This window comes from Myodes glareolus, chromosome 7, assembly GCF_982192425.1.
Source record: "Myodes glareolus chromosome 7, mMyoGla1.1, whole genome shotgun sequence".
Lineage (NCBI taxonomy): Eukaryota > Metazoa > Chordata > Mammalia > Rodentia > Cricetidae > Myodes > Myodes glareolus.
In genome coordinates this window covers 84147647-84162857 of record NC_142032.1, presented here as the reverse complement: position 1 = coordinate 84162857, position 15211 = coordinate 84147647, and the positions used below count along the sequence as shown (strand labels likewise).

Here is a 15211-nt window from a genome sequence, read left to right as displayed (position 1 = left end):
CCAACCCCAATCCTGTGTCTTGGAGTGAGGGGCTCAAACACAAAGGACTCATGTATGAGTATTCCTTCAGGTGGGCTGCAGCTAAGCCCCACTGAACTTAAACGACCTATGTCAGGGATAGGGCTAAGGGAGTCACAGAATCCCAAATAGGAAATAAGTCACTAATTTACCTCTTCCTGTCCAAGTCAGTAGATGCCTACACAGGAATCTGAACAGGTCTCAGAACTATTCTGAAGAGTAATGCCTAAAGGAAGCTATTCCTAAATAGATTCTAGTCTTGAAACATAAGGCAAAGGAAGGCCTGGAAAGACGGAGAGATGGCTCAGTCAGGTTAAGCGCTTGCCTTGCAAACATGAGTACCTGAGTTTGAGCTCCACAGTTTGTCGTTAGAGGCCCGTTGCAGTGGCGCACGCTGTATTACTGGTATTAGTATGACGGGCAGATTCCTGTGGCCCACTGGACAGCTAGTCTAGTCTGCTTGGCAAGTGCCAGGCCCCGGAGGCCACTTCTCTTCCTCCTCTCAGGAGAAAAGAGTGGACGGTGCCCGAGGACTGACGCAAGCGTGTCCGGTACACACATGAACACGTAATACACACATGAACATGTAAGACAAGAGTTTTGCTGCAGCCTCTTTATTTGCATGCTCAGTGAGCCAACCTCGCCGTTCTCTCTTTATTCAGGTAACAGATGAAGCCTACAATCACCACTGAACCCACCAACGCAGCCACCACAGCTACTATTTTGACAACAGTGTCCTTGGTAATCTGGCTCCTTTTGGGGACTGTAGCATCTACAAAGAAAGCAAACATTCAAGTCATATGGTTGTGCTGAGGCCTTCTACGGAAGCTAAGCCTCAATCCCTTGCTCTCGGAAGTTTGCAGTAGGCCATACCCGCACCCTCTCACTATTGCCACCTTCACCCTCTGCTCCATACCTCTCCCGGACCCATCATCATCATTTACCCTCCCCCATCTCAAGCTAGATGGACTGATGTCTGGAGATAGCTTCGACCTCTCAGCCTAACTAATGCAATGTCCTGATGATCAGCTAACGCGGGATATGTGAGGTCACAGGGAAATTGGCTAGAGATTTAAGATGGCTTAATTTTACATTCTAGGCCTGGAGTTGAGGCCCTCTGGGGTGAGGCTAGGGATGATTATAGGAACATAATCTATGATTTCAGTTTGGCAGAAGTTAAAGGGATACTCAAGCTTGCCAACCTACCAATCTACTAGCAATGTGCACAGAATTTCTTGGTATGGTAGGTAGCGATCCTCTTAGATATCTAGTGTGGCATTAAGAATCCATTATGACATCCAGCACAAGAGTAAAATTGGGAGTAGTGGGTCATGAACAAGACCACGGCTAAGAGCCAGTCCTACATGGTTCTATCAGGGACTGAGACAGCAAAGCAAGTCTACCAGTAGGTACTGTGCGTGATCTTGCCGGTGATTTTCAGGAGAGCACACAAGTAGTTCAAGCTTCTGTGAGAAGGGAACTTATTCTACTTTATTCTTATTTAGGTTATCATTAAGCATATTATTATTTTTGGCAGAAAAAGCTAAAAGCTTGCATTCAGAAGTACCCCAGACTTTAAATGCATACCTTTAAGTGAAGAATCACCTGGCAACAAGAGAATGGGTCCTGGAAGGCTAACTGTCATTGCGTCTTCTCTGATGGCCTCTGTGGGAGGAGACAGATAATCAAGGTTGTGTTTTGATCTCGGGTGTAGTGTGCCAGAGGCATTAACGGAGTTCCCTAGGAGATGTCCATGGAGTATCCTGTGACGCAAATTCCACCTGCCTGTCATGGGTAGATTCTCAAAGGATGGATGGCTTGGGCTAAACAAGAACCTATGCGTCTTGGGCTCACCACATTGGTAAAGGAAAACTGGGAGACAATGTTCCTTGGGACTAGGTGGAGAACAAGATTATTATCCTAAAATTACTCAATTCTAGAAAACTGAGACTTGCTTTGACCAACAAGAACAGGGAATGAATTTTTACCTCGTTTGCTCCTCGAGGATGCAGGGCAAGTCACAGAACACAGAGGGGAGTCAAGGGACCCTTGGTTGCAGATCAAGGCACTGCAGTGGAAGTAGATCTGGAAGAGGAGGAAGAGAGTCAGGCAGGTTCAGTGCGCTCACCGTCAACCTGCCCCAGGTGACTTCTTGATCACATACCAGGCTAGAGAGGCCCTGTGCCTCTGACACGAAGGCAAAGGTCTTCACGTCAAACCTCTGGTAGTGAGCAGGATGGACCACAGAGGAGCCAGCTGGATGGAAGGTAGTGTGGTAGTTGTCCAGTTCATATTCACAGCTAGGACACAGGCACCAGGATGGGGGCATCAGTCACAGCAATCCACACATGCACATTTGGACAAGGTGAGTCACATGTGACACTCTACGCTACAGCTGTGTCTATATCCTACCAGTACCTCTGTTTTACTTACATCTTTCTGGCTGGACCTCACCGTTAATATTCATGAAGTCCTATGTATAGCACTATGTAATGCAAATACGTATTTGTTTACCAAGTGAATTCATAACAGATTCAAGTTGCGACCATTCTCCTTGGTGTGTGAGCATGTGTTACTTAAGATACCAGCTTACTTGTGCAGAAACAAGTTTCTATTATGTCCTAGGTTGTAAGTGCTTACAATAGAAATAGAGAATTGTTGCCATTCTGTTTTATACACTGGCATTAAGGAGGGAAAGTGCAAAGATATGGAGAATTACAGAGGGTAAGGGGAATCAAGGCTGGCCTCAGAAGGAATACTTGGGTAGATCTCCAAAGGTAAAGACATGGATTGTGTGACTGAGTAAGGCTGTTTTGTGCTCTTGAGGCAGGAGTCCAGCTGGAGTCTAGCTGGAGGTCTGGAGCCTTGTGACACATTCCCACAGAGCCAAGGAAGCTAAAGTATAGCTCCTTGCAGGTAAGGAACCCGGGAGGGGACACTTCAGGCCGAGCTAAGATGACAAACAGCTATTGCCAAAAGCACTTCTAATGTGGGAGTTCTAACCCCAGCTCCACTTACTGTTGAGGTAACATTTAGTAAGTTTGGCTTCCCTCACGAAGGTGACTCATGTTCCTCAGGTGATACTATGGGTACATGGCAGCCAGGCATATGGCAGGTGTCAGTAAATGGGCACTAGACTTCTCCCTCATGGTAAAAATGCACCAGAGGGAGGCCTTTTGGAGAGGAGCCCGTTCCTTAAGAGTTCAGGGTGTTGAAAGCAGCATGAGCTACCCAATTAGACCAAAGACTGAGGACTATGAAACAAAGATCATGTCAGGGAATTCATGACCAAAGTCTCCTTTAGGTCCTAGGAGGATTATTTTCAATAGCTGGTAAGTTTGGATGTTTATCTGGGCAACCTTGTGGTGCAGGGAATACATACCCATCCACGATAATATGCCACTGGGGGAGAGAGGTTGGGTCTACAGAAGGTGTTGCCCAGCAGTCATCCAAGACCAGCTTGATGTCGGAATCATTCCTATTCAAGACAGTCACTTCCATGTAGATTGGCTGGCGGAGGTATCTCACTAGAGGGTACTCACTCTTCCCATAGGGTCGCTGGTAGGATTTGTCTGCAATTAATGGAAACCTCTTCAGGACTGAGGTACAGGCTGGCTGCAAGACACACTAGGCTGGCAGCACTGGATGGAGATTATCCCCTAAAATGCACTAAGTATTTTATCTGTTAACTCGAGTTGCAACACCTCACCTGGGTATGTTTGCAGGACCAGCATCAGTGGACCTGGCTTTACCAAGGCCACTGGAGAAAGGCGGCTTTTGATATTGGCATTTAGGAGCACACTGTCTCTGGCGTAATGACACCTCACTGTCATTCTGGAAAATTTGGGGTAGGGAGAGATATGAATTATGCTAACAAAATCCCTGTAATGTAAACAAAAACTTTAAAATCCCCAAGTAGAATATCACACCTGAACTCACTGTCCCTGAATATGATGCTTGGTGGTAGATTTTTCCAGAGAGCATGTATTTCATTTTCATAGATGACTTTATCACCTTCAAACTTAAATGTTAGACAAAGCAGGTCAAAAAAGCACTTCCTTCAAAAGTCAGTCTTAATTTCTTACCACTGACTACTTACTTTCTGTCGTGTTCCGCATTCGTTCAGAGGTATACGGAAGCGTGCGAGCCCCAGTGCCTCGGCCTTGAAGACAGGCTGACAGGAGGAGTTCCCCACCAGGAGGGTCTCCAGGTTCAGAGCAGGTTTTGTTCGGTGGCTGTGCACCTCGAAGTCCATAAACCCATCCTGTGTACACAGTTCATCTGTAATTGGACAGCAGGAGAGGTTTAGAGAAAATAAGCCCACTCTGTGATAGTCTTCAAGTCCTAGATAAAGCCAGCAACTAAGCTTGTCTTAAGTCTTAAGACAAGTTGTCTTAAGTCTCTGAACAAATACTGATAAGTTACAAGAGGAACGTAAGTCACATGATCAGTGTCAGCAACATACAGACCAGGAGACATGGAAGAAGTGTCACAGAGGCGAGGAGGCCACACCCTGATAAATGATTAAAGTGTCTTAAGGATTCAATCTGGGTTGGCTATAAAGTGCCAGGCTTCACCATGTCCCTTTCTCGAGATTTGAGAAAAATTTCCAGGATTTTTTTTATACCAGGGAAGCCCATATAGGAGGCTATACAGCTATTAAGACAGTCCAGCAGAACTCTGAAACCTACAACTGCAGGTTCCAAACACTTTGGTAAGGGATACTCAGCCTGAACTCACAAAACCCAGGCAATTTAAGGAGAACTGAGAAGATAGCTTTTATTATTGGCCTGTCCTGGTCTAGGTGAGGGAGTAAAGAGAAGCAGGACTCACCTCGAGAAGGTGCCCACTTAGGATTCCTTTCTAGAGTCCATGGGAGTCTTAGGAAAGTCTTAACCTAGAAGTTTGAAGCCTTTATCCCTGGATGGCAGTGGTGAGGCTCTCATGTGTAATTCAGTATAGCCAGGTTACTTAAATTCACTGGTTCCACAGTGATCTACCTGCGTGAGTGTTTGAGAACCGTAGCACACTTGGGTCCCCACCCCAGAACTTAGAGACTGCCGTTTCTGACATGGCTCGTTGAGCCGCAAGTGTGAATCAGAATCTTGATCCGTTACATTTTCCCAGATGCATTAAGAGGACCAAAAAGAGTAAGACAAAAAAACCCAGATAGCTTTGATTTAAAAAAGAAACATTTTTACCTATGGAGACTGGTGACTCACAGGGGCACTCAGGATCTATCACCGTGGTCACAAAGTACGGCTGGAGGTGAAAGGTCAGCTTGAGAGCCGAGAAGTAGAACTGATAATGTGGGCATCCTTCAGAGAGCTGAAACGAGAGCATGTCAGCTAGCCGTCTCCAGCAGCAGGAAGCGGGCGTCCCCAAAGGTTTGCCCAACACACTTTCACTTCGTCAGGTCAGGGTGCTTCTCTAGGCAAGAAGTTCATTGCTTAGACCCACGCACGTTCTAAAGCACCCGGTCCTTCATGCTCTTTGTACTTTTAGTCACTGAAGTTTGAACTAACAAGTTGTAAAGGATAGTGGAGTCTACCCTCGCCAAGCCCAAGAAGGGCTCAAAGAACTCCACAAGGTTACAGAATGCTATGGCTACACACTCCCTGACATTCAATCCCTGGCAACCGCATCCGTCAAGACTAGCCTCAGGACAACAGGAGACCCTTAACCAAAAGGGTGAAGCAAAAATAGACCAAGTCACCCTGTTGTATAACAGACCATGGTGAGCGTTCATCATTAGATGTCCGGTAGGTAGTTTGTACTTGCCAAATGAACTGAGAACAATTTAGGAACGTATCCACATGCAGAAGTTAAGATGGTATTGGAGAGAGCTTTTCTTAAAAATCCGTTCATAGTAAGTGATCAAGGGAGACCTTGCACTATTTAAACCCATCATTCTAGCAAGTAGGCTCTATGGGCAAGCCATGAGCTATCTCACACTACCCACAGAGTACTTCAGAAGGCTCTCGCGGCATTCAGGGAATAACATACTTTTGTTTTCAGGAGAGATTTTCTGAAATGCAGTCTCAAGCCATTTGTTACTTCTTTGTCGATCCCACTGGCGTGCCATTGCCTCTCGGGAATGCGCCTTTCCCCAAAGTCCACAGACTTCAGCTTCCCAGGGAACTCTGGTATGGTGAGAGTCATGTGTGTGGCATTGCAAGCCACAGACAGATCTGCAGGCAACGATTGACAGAAAACCCATTATCAGCCTTGGTTAAGTCCTAAGACCAATGTTTCCCACTGCTGAAGCTGTGGTCTCTCGGGGCCTCACCTGATGCACAGAGAGCTTGTGAGGAGAAGGTAATCCTCTGTCCAGGCATTGAGAACATGAGATTCAGATTCACAGTGTAGAGATGGCTGCTCCCTTGCTGGGGGTTGGGAGGCATATAAGATTTAAGATATTAGTTTGATTCTCTAACCAGTGAGCCAATATGCTCAAGCATTGGGCATCACTTTGGCACAAATGAGAAGTCGATATTTTACTCAATCACTGACAAGGTGCTCTGGTCTTAATCGTGTCTGTTGTAATACCTGAAGACTAGTGCTGTCTGTGGGGATGACCTATTGCTCACCCAGTTCTAGGGAGACAGCAAGAACTGACCATAGTCTAGGATGACCTTATAGCACTGGTTGGAGTGCTTACAGAGCCCAGCCATCCTGTTACGCTCAAGGTGAAACAAAACTGTCTTTTTATTAAAGTAGCCTGTGTTTGAGCACTTGCCAGGACCTGCCTCAAGCACAGCCATGCATGACTTAACAGTGGGGTAGATCCTAAGAGATGCACCATCAGACAGTTGTCCTTGCACAATAGAATATGATGACCACACAAAACCTGCTTTTACCATTATCCACTGTAGAAGGCCGCAGCCACATTCTCCATTATCAAGATGGCGCTGACATCCGGCTTCACCGCCAGGTGAACGCACATGTGCTCGGTAATTTCCCACTGAGTCCCCGCCTACTCCCGAGGCATCACCTGGGACTGGGAACAATGGACCTATCCAAGAGTGACACGTCCAAAGCAGGGTCTGTTTCCTATATAAGGGATGGGTTCCATCTTATCTGGGTCTCCGCCATGTTGGCTGATGCCCGCTCTCCCAAGGGGCATTAAAGCTTTACTGCAGAAGAATCCTGTGTCCCGCGTGGTTCTTGCAGGCGAGAGGAAGCATGGGACATCTGGTGCCGATACCCGGGAAGAAGAAGAAAAAGAAGAACTTTGCACCGCCGGAGACCCCTTGGACACAAGGAGGATTCAGAACTGTAGGCATGCGTGCTCAGAGAGGTACGTTCTAAAGTCCAGAGAGCATATCAGAAACTGAGCAGCAGTGGGAGGTTGTGCGCGCACCCAGATAAGTTAAAAAGGACCCCCCGGTAAAGAATGGGGGAGACAGAAAAGAAAATAAGTTAAAAAGGACCCTCCGGTAAAGAATGGGGGAGACAGAAAAGAAAATAAGTTAAAAAGGACCTCCCGGTGATTTTGGGAGAGTGGAGATGGGGGAGAAGGCTGATTTACAAGGTCAAAAGCTTTATGTTATGTTATATGTGTTGTCTTTTGTGTACTGGATAGGAGAAAGATATTTAAACTTAGAAACTGCTAAGGATATGATGTTTTGGAAAAGAGGTTCTGTTTTCGTCTCCACAGAAAAGGAGAGCCTAAGGGTGTACTTGGGATTTATGTGGTTTGAATCACCGAGACCTCCTGAAATGTTGTAGTGTATACCCCTAAGAATGCAACGGCCCAATAACAGCAGGAAGCAGCAAAGAGACTAAACGACGCCCAAATTCCCTTAAAGATTAAATGAGGTCCTTTCAAGCCTGCTTTTCTGAGTTCAGCTTTGCTCCGTACACCGGTTTGGGCTCGGAATGGGTGCAGCTGGGGCTGGAGGGCGGCTGGAGCGGAGCTTTGCTCTGTGGCTATGGTGGGGAGCACGTTGCGCCGGCTCAGTTGGTGCGGCTCGGTTGGTGCCTGGCCTGGAGGATGTCACAACAATGCCGGGAGTGAGAGCAGTGCCACAGGCAGCCGGGCCAGAAGGCTTACAATGTACCAAAAACTGTGCTGGTCTCTGAGGGTAAAATGGCTCTGATTCCATTTGGCTATGCTAAACGATGCTGACTTCAGGCAGGGCTGGTCGTATTTATCATAATAAAAGCGCAATTAAGGTTTAAATGCAGTAAACAGGCAGTACCGTATTACATCTACATAGTGTGACTTAAGTTTTTAAAAACTGCTTAGCATTTTAAGAACTCAAGTCCTCCTAAAAGATTGCTGTGTATACGCTTGGCTTGTCTGGTGTTTCGGGTTCCGCAGGGAGATGGATGCGAAGGGCCCTTGGACTTCGGGGTGATTGGGTCGTTGGCTGGATCTGTGAGAGTTTACAGCTGCTTTTGCTGTGGCACAGGTGTTGAGAGTTGGCTAGTAGGGAAGCGGCCCTGTTCGCCGCCTCTCCCATCGGCCCCTTGAGCCGCAGCAGCTCTGGCGCGGACCTTGAGTTATTGCCGGCCTGTGCAGCCTTGGTCTGGGTGTCGGCTCCCGCCACACTCCGCCACCAACACAGCCTCAGACCTCAGAGAATGAGGCTAGCCCCGCGGGGAAGGCAGGGGCGCCTGGGGGTGGAGCCGCCACTTCTTGGCTTGGGACACAGGGAGCTGCGCAGCGAGCAGGCCCAGGGCCACACACAGCCCTTGGATGACGGGCGGGCTCTGGAGCCCGAGGCCACCGTACCAGCAAGAAATACGGGAGCCAATAAATCTTAAATCTAATATCAACAAACAGGGCCTGGGTTTTTCCTAGGCGCCACTGGGGCAACACGGCCCATACCGTAAAAAACAGAGATCCCCATATGGGTTCCCCAATGGCCACGTCATCTTAGGACTCCAGGCTGAAAACAGGAAAACGGTTTTCTCATATTTTTAAAACAATAATCTCATCTGTGCCAGATTTAAAATGGTTTAATTCTAAGGCCTACTATAATGACACAGACAAACAAGATTGCTCTTTAAAACAGAGACCTATAGGTCTCTAAATTCAAGACCAGCCTACTTCCAGTACTGACTGTGCTAAATTTTTACACTGAGTTTTTTAATAGCTATAAACAGGCTAATTCAGCTCCACTCCAGTCTTATGGGACTGTTGTCATATGGTCCATCACTGGTCTACACGTTATGCAGAACATGATTATAATATATCAATTTAATGTCTCACAGATGGCCTGAAGACAAGGCCAACGGTGTCACCCCAGCAGAACACCTTCACTCCTAAGACTCTACAAAAGGAGGGAAGAACACATACTAACACATACCAAGGCCCGCGTCTCTTCTCCCCCCTGCATACCTATCATCCAATGCAACACTTGATATTAGAACTTACAGGCTGTTTGTGACAGATTCTCACTATGTAGTCTTGTCTAGGCTATCTTCAAACTCAGTCTCCTGCATCAGCGTCCCATGTACTAGAACTACAAGTCCAGGCCAATCTGCCCACCTAGATATACTTCTTTAATTGGCAATATAGCCCATTTGAAGCCATGATTAATATCATACTTAGGCTTAAGGACATTGGCCATTTCCTTGATGGCGATATAAAAGGGTTTTCACACCTACCACATATTGGGTGACTCCAGTAGCATTGACTGGCACATCAAGGGTTAATTTCTCGCTGTCAATCAGAAGATTAAATCCTTGTCTTAAGGCATCTTTCAGGGGCAGAGTGTGGGTTTTTGTGCCATTGCCAAGCTTAATGGTCCATCCCATCTCAGGTGCATTCTTCAAAAGCCAAAAGACATGAAAATAATTCCAAGTGGTTCTCTGACCTACATGTGCATGCCAATAGCACACCTACTCATGACTGCACATGTACACACATGTATACACACACACACACACACACACACACACACCATTGTTTAAAAGACTGGCACTTAACCCCAAGAATCTAATATTTTATCAGATTAAAGTGACCACGAGCTTTAACGTGAATTTAAATATTAATACAATTCATAAGTGAAGAATTGTATTTTAGGGGTCGGAGAGGTGATGCAGTGAATATTTATTACTCTGCTCTTCCAGAGGACCCAAATTCAGTTTTCATAATCAATATTATACAATTCACAACTGCCGTTAGCTCCAGTTACAGGGCTCTTGACACCTCCTATCCGCTGCAGGCATCCCGTCACATATGGTCCACACGCACGCAGACACACACCCGTGCACAAACAGCACACACCCGTTCAGAAACAAACTGTACTCTTACCGCATTATCATCAGCAATCTTAGAGAAAATATGTGTGAAGGTAAACTGAAAAGGAAAAAAGAAAAAGTTAGAAAATTTCTAAAGTTCTGCCACCTGCTATTTTGCAGAAAACACCCAGATTAATTGACATAAGCTAATTAATATCATTCTTCCAAGAAGCCTGACTGCTGCCACACAGTAGGAAGAGCACATGGCCAGCTGTGTCTTCCAGTCCTGTCCTTGGATTTTACCCCTTTGGGTTTCAAAAGGCATCGGGAAAAGTAAATGAGATCCAATTACAAGCTGAAATACTAGATTCTAAAGCATACAACCTTCTTTATATCCACAGAGCCAAGTAGAGCATCAAGTCATTGCTGCCACGATAAAGTAGGGCCTATTACTTAGTAGTCCATCGTCCACATGAGCCCATAGAGTATAAACACAAAGGCAGAAGGGCTGTTTCATCTGTTTACATGTTTTACTTTGGAGCCAGGACCTGGACCGTGTGGTCAGTCAATCCTGTGACTGTCGGTGTGACTGCAGATTAGAGCCTTTTCTACTGCTAGGCCTGCGGTGCTCGATACTGTGTGTCCACACAGTTCTTAAGCTACCTTGTCAGGTCAATGCTGGTCTTCCACGTTAGCCTTGGAAACAAAGCCTCAGTGTTTGAGAAAAGGCATCATGGTCACACAGTGACTGAAGTAAAAGTGAAATTGAAATCCACCCAGTTATTAAGCCCAGCCACGTCCACACCACCATTCTATTTCCCCTGCTAAAGCCGTAGGAGAGGCAGCCATCCCACTTCACTTACAGATATAAAATCCTTCGTGCAGACTATGGCGTCTGAAAACTCATAGACCTCCTTTGTAATAAGTGGACAGAAGAAATGATGCAGGCCGCCTTTATCTCTTAGGTCAGTGCTGTTGTCCCACACTCTGATGCTCACCTTGTACCCACCAACCTGTGTACAGAGAGTACAAATGAGGAGTTGGCGCCTCAGTGGGACAGGCAATTCTAGAAGACTGAATCTGACAATTAGAGTAGAACATATTTCAGTTAGGCAATACAAGTTCCTGAAGGCACTTCATTCCTTTGCCAGAATACTATATAGCTAGCTCTTTGAGATATCCTTGTAAGACCCACTGGTTGAGAGGAGAGTTCCAACATTAGGGCTAAAGACTGCTTCTGTTATATTTTCTATTATGTTTTGTCTTATGCTATTCCCAGACAACTATCTAGGTTATTCAAATACCTTCCCTCAGCAGCTAGGCAGACGCCCTTGTACAGAGTGGGGTTATCTTTGTTACCTCTGATCTCAGGGAACTTAGACAAAGACAATTGTTATCGAACAATTTTCTGCTAAGTGTTAGAATAGTAACTCTTAGAATTTTATGTCATTTTCACCTTAAAAACTGTTGCTAATTCAAAGACCACCACATTAAGTCTATGAGACTAGGTTTGGCCATTCACAACTTGTAGTTTTAGCAGACACTGGGCCCAGGGAAATGCAGTTCTAAGCTTTTTGAAGTTGGGAAGGCCTGTGTTCATAGGAGGAAGACAAGACATCAAGTTGGAAGGGATATGTGATGGGGAGTCCTGGGAGAAGCTGGAAGGAACAAGGAAGTAAGGGGCGGATATGATGATGGCCACGCACTGCATACATGTATGATGGTGACCACGCACTGCATACATGTATGATGGTGACCACGCACTGCATACATGTATGATGGTGACCACGCACTGCATACATGTATGAAACTTCAAACAATAAAGAGCAGGAAGTTTAAATCAGTACAGATTCCCCCAAAAGATATGTGATTACTTTTCTGGGCCATCACAGAGGGTCTTAGTGGGCTAGGAGACTGCTCAGCAAGCAGAGTCTGAACATACACAAAGCCTATCCCGTGGGGCCAGAGGATGTGGCCTATTAAACCTTCGATTCCCAGGACTCACCCCCCACACCCACATCAGCTGAAATCCTTGAACACACCCAGAACCCCTCGGTGATTCTTTGCACATGGAAGCTTGAGAACTTCTGCCAGGTGGCAGGTTTTTATTCCACCTAATGACCCTAATTGGGCAATCCTGTTGCTTGGCAATAGAGAAACCCTTATTGCTTAGCAACTGTTTGCTTTTTAACACCTGTTCTTAAGCTAGGTTCTCATCTGCTGGCGCCAGAAATAGCCGCCTATCTCACACAGGGTTCTAGTAAAATAGCTCCATGCCCATGCATTTGTTCTAAGCCATGTGCCCTGCTTTCATCTCTATGGTATCATTAGTCTTTATACCCTCTGGAGGTGGCAGCAGCTTTCCAACTTTCTAATACGTGAACAGAGGCTTAGCAAGGTTAGGTAGCTTACTTGAAGTCAAACCTGGGACTAATAACTCCAGCACTGGGATTCTTCAATGCTGATGTTTCAGAGCTTTTCACCTCCCTTGGGCATTATGAGCTATGCGACCATATCTTTGACTTACACCCTTATTTATTCCAGTAATAGAGCCGATCCCATCTCCAGAATGTTTTAGGCATGATCCAAAGTGTCCTCTGGGTATGCTAGCTGCCCAGGAGAACAAGCCAATTTGATTGAGGACTGCTATTCTGTTTCAAAGTCTAAATCCTTAGCCATCAAGTTGAATACCAGTAAATGATTAGGTTCCTATTCCCCAGAACACTCCTCCAAAGCAATTACTTACCAGTCCTGTGGTACAGGTTTCATAAGGGAGCTTCATGGTGAGGTTTTTTGAGTCCAGGGCATAAGTGCAGTTCAAAATCTCAACACCGGAGGTATCTACAGAAGACATAATCAAGAAACACACACTCCAGTGTCAGAGCCAATCGAACATTCTGAGCCAGGACTTCATCCGCATCTAAGGCACTCAAACTCTCTGTTCTGCCTGTGACTTACAGCCAAAGTTTCCCAGTGGATCCCATAGAAGTCAGACTACCCAGGAAAGACAGGTGTTCCCCTCTGGGTAGCATATGGCAAGTCATGGACCCCAAAGTACCAAGGGAGATGGATGCCAATTGTTCTTTAAGTGTTGGGGTCTTGTGTACCCAAATAGAGGCGGTCCTGTTTTCTACAAATTGGAATTAAGATGTAATAGTACAGTGACTGGAGAAATGGTTCAGAGGTTAAATGCTGTGGCTGCTCTTCTTAGAGGATCCCAGTTCAATTCCCAGCACCCATATGACAGCTTACAACAGTCTGTAACTCCAGTTTCAGAGGGTAAGACACCCTCACAGAGACACACATGCAGCCAAAGCACCAATGCACATAAATTTAAAAAGGAATCATTAAAAATTTTTACAAAGCTTAAACAATACATATTACATACCAACAATGGAAGGTTGCCATTTTTCCATGTCAAGACTGCTTGGAAACTCAACTCTCACTCCGTCTTCATCACAAGTAACAGTGCCTGGAGAACAGATGAACTATTTGGAAGACTTCTGAGGTACAGGAAAGAGACTGTTCCTACAGGTAAGTGTAGAAACACCCTCTTCCTCAACAACATGAAAGACTGTTGCCGGTTGGGGAAGGGGAGGGCACTCTTATCCTCAGGGAGTTCACAGATTCAGATTTACAAATGCAACACAAGCTTTAAGGATGTTCCTCATTCAACACCCAGGGCTCCTAGGAGAACCCCAACTTAGGGTTAACATTGCTAAGGGCAGAGCCTAATCAGGGGCTGCCTGCTGTGGGCCGGAGCTGCTGGTTGTGGGGATCGTAGGTCTCTAGAGCAGAAGCTTCCTCTGCTGTCTTCCAAATTAAAGCTTTAAGAAGAAAATCCTGGGTAAGTCCCAGGGAATTTTTTTTTCTCCAAGACCAAACTCTGCCCATGACTGCCTTTCTAAGGCCTCTGGCTCAGGGGAGAATCCCAAACTTTGTTTCAGAGAACAGGTCTGGCTGTGTCTGCTGTAGACGTCTTAAGCTCAGGACATAGATGAAGGCTGCTGGTCTTTATTCATGAAAACATGAGGGCTCAGCTAATGGCCCGAGCTAGGTACCAGGAAATGTAGAGCAGCAAGGGGGTGGGAAGTAGCACAGACGTTATTTTGTTCTCGTGCATCAAGGTGACATAGCAAGCTCACAGACAAGCAGGAGATTTTTTTTTTTTTTATGACTTGACTAAAGTAAGAAGGGTGTGAAGCTAGGCATGAAAACCAGCAGTAGGGAGGTTGGCGCAGGTAGACTGAGGCATTGAACGGAGACCAGACTAGGCTACACAGCAAGTTCCTATCAGCAGGGATGGGGAGGGAGGAAGAGAAGAGAAAACAGGGAGGAGAAAGGGACGGAGAACTGTTCCATCCGCAGCCTGTTCTCTTCGGTAGGAGCGTTCCCTCACCCAAGAGACATACCTGGGAAGGCAGGAGGGTTCTTCGACTGGGGAAGACTGAAGGAGTTGACGGAAGCCACGAGGACAAGTAAGAGAGAAAGCGACCTGCAGAGGCTAAGATAGGAGAGAGAGAAAGAGCTAAGAAGAAGCGAACTTGAACAAATAAAGCCGTTGCATTCCCTACCCCCATTCCCAGACCGCCTCACCTCCTGCAGCATGGAGGACCTACAGGCTCCGTCCTCTGCCTCCACACCATGCTGGAAGACACCACAGAGCACCCAGGCTGAGGCAGCGCAGGCAGCGCTGCAGGCAGCTCTGTGCTGTTATAGCAGAAGGCAGGCTCTGACCCCACCCTCTCACCATTGGGGGCACCTGGATCTCCCAGCCCAGCTGAGGAGGAGGTATTGGGGGGGAAAGTGCCGTCTGCTCTTCCTTACACTTGCCTCCACGTTCTGCCAGTAGCTTTTGAGGGGCAGAAGGAAACCAGGCCCCAGGTGAGTAAATTAGTGGCCCACCCCAGGATTTGGGGCCAGGGGAGTTCAGATCTTTTAAGCAAGGTGTTTACAGTTCCAGTATAGTGATATACTGGGTTCATTAAGGGATGGCACC

At 46.5% G+C, this 15211-nt stretch overlaps 1 protein-coding gene across 1 annotated transcript; it reads right to left on the bottom strand.

The window, feature by feature from the left end:
* Positions 1-616: 616 nt before the first annotated feature.
* Zp2 (zona pellucida glycoprotein 2) lies at positions 617-14913 on the bottom strand. The gene is made up of 18 exons (XM_085693010.1): positions 14809-14913; positions 14625-14716; positions 13601-13684; positions 12959-13053; positions 11076-11225; positions 10286-10330; positions 9637-9798; positions 6308-6404; positions 6025-6209; positions 5220-5346; positions 4118-4299; positions 3948-4039; positions 3728-3852; positions 3401-3590; positions 2183-2318; positions 2007-2103; positions 1606-1683; positions 617-790 (listed from the first exon to the last, which is right to left on the bottom strand). Exons 1-18 carry the CDS (start codon positions 14856-14858, stop codon positions 645-647), a joined length of 2133 nt encoding a protein of 710 aa, XP_085549136.1. The 5' UTR covers positions 14859-14913; the 3' UTR covers positions 617-644.
* Positions 14914-15211: the final 298 nt, after the last annotated feature.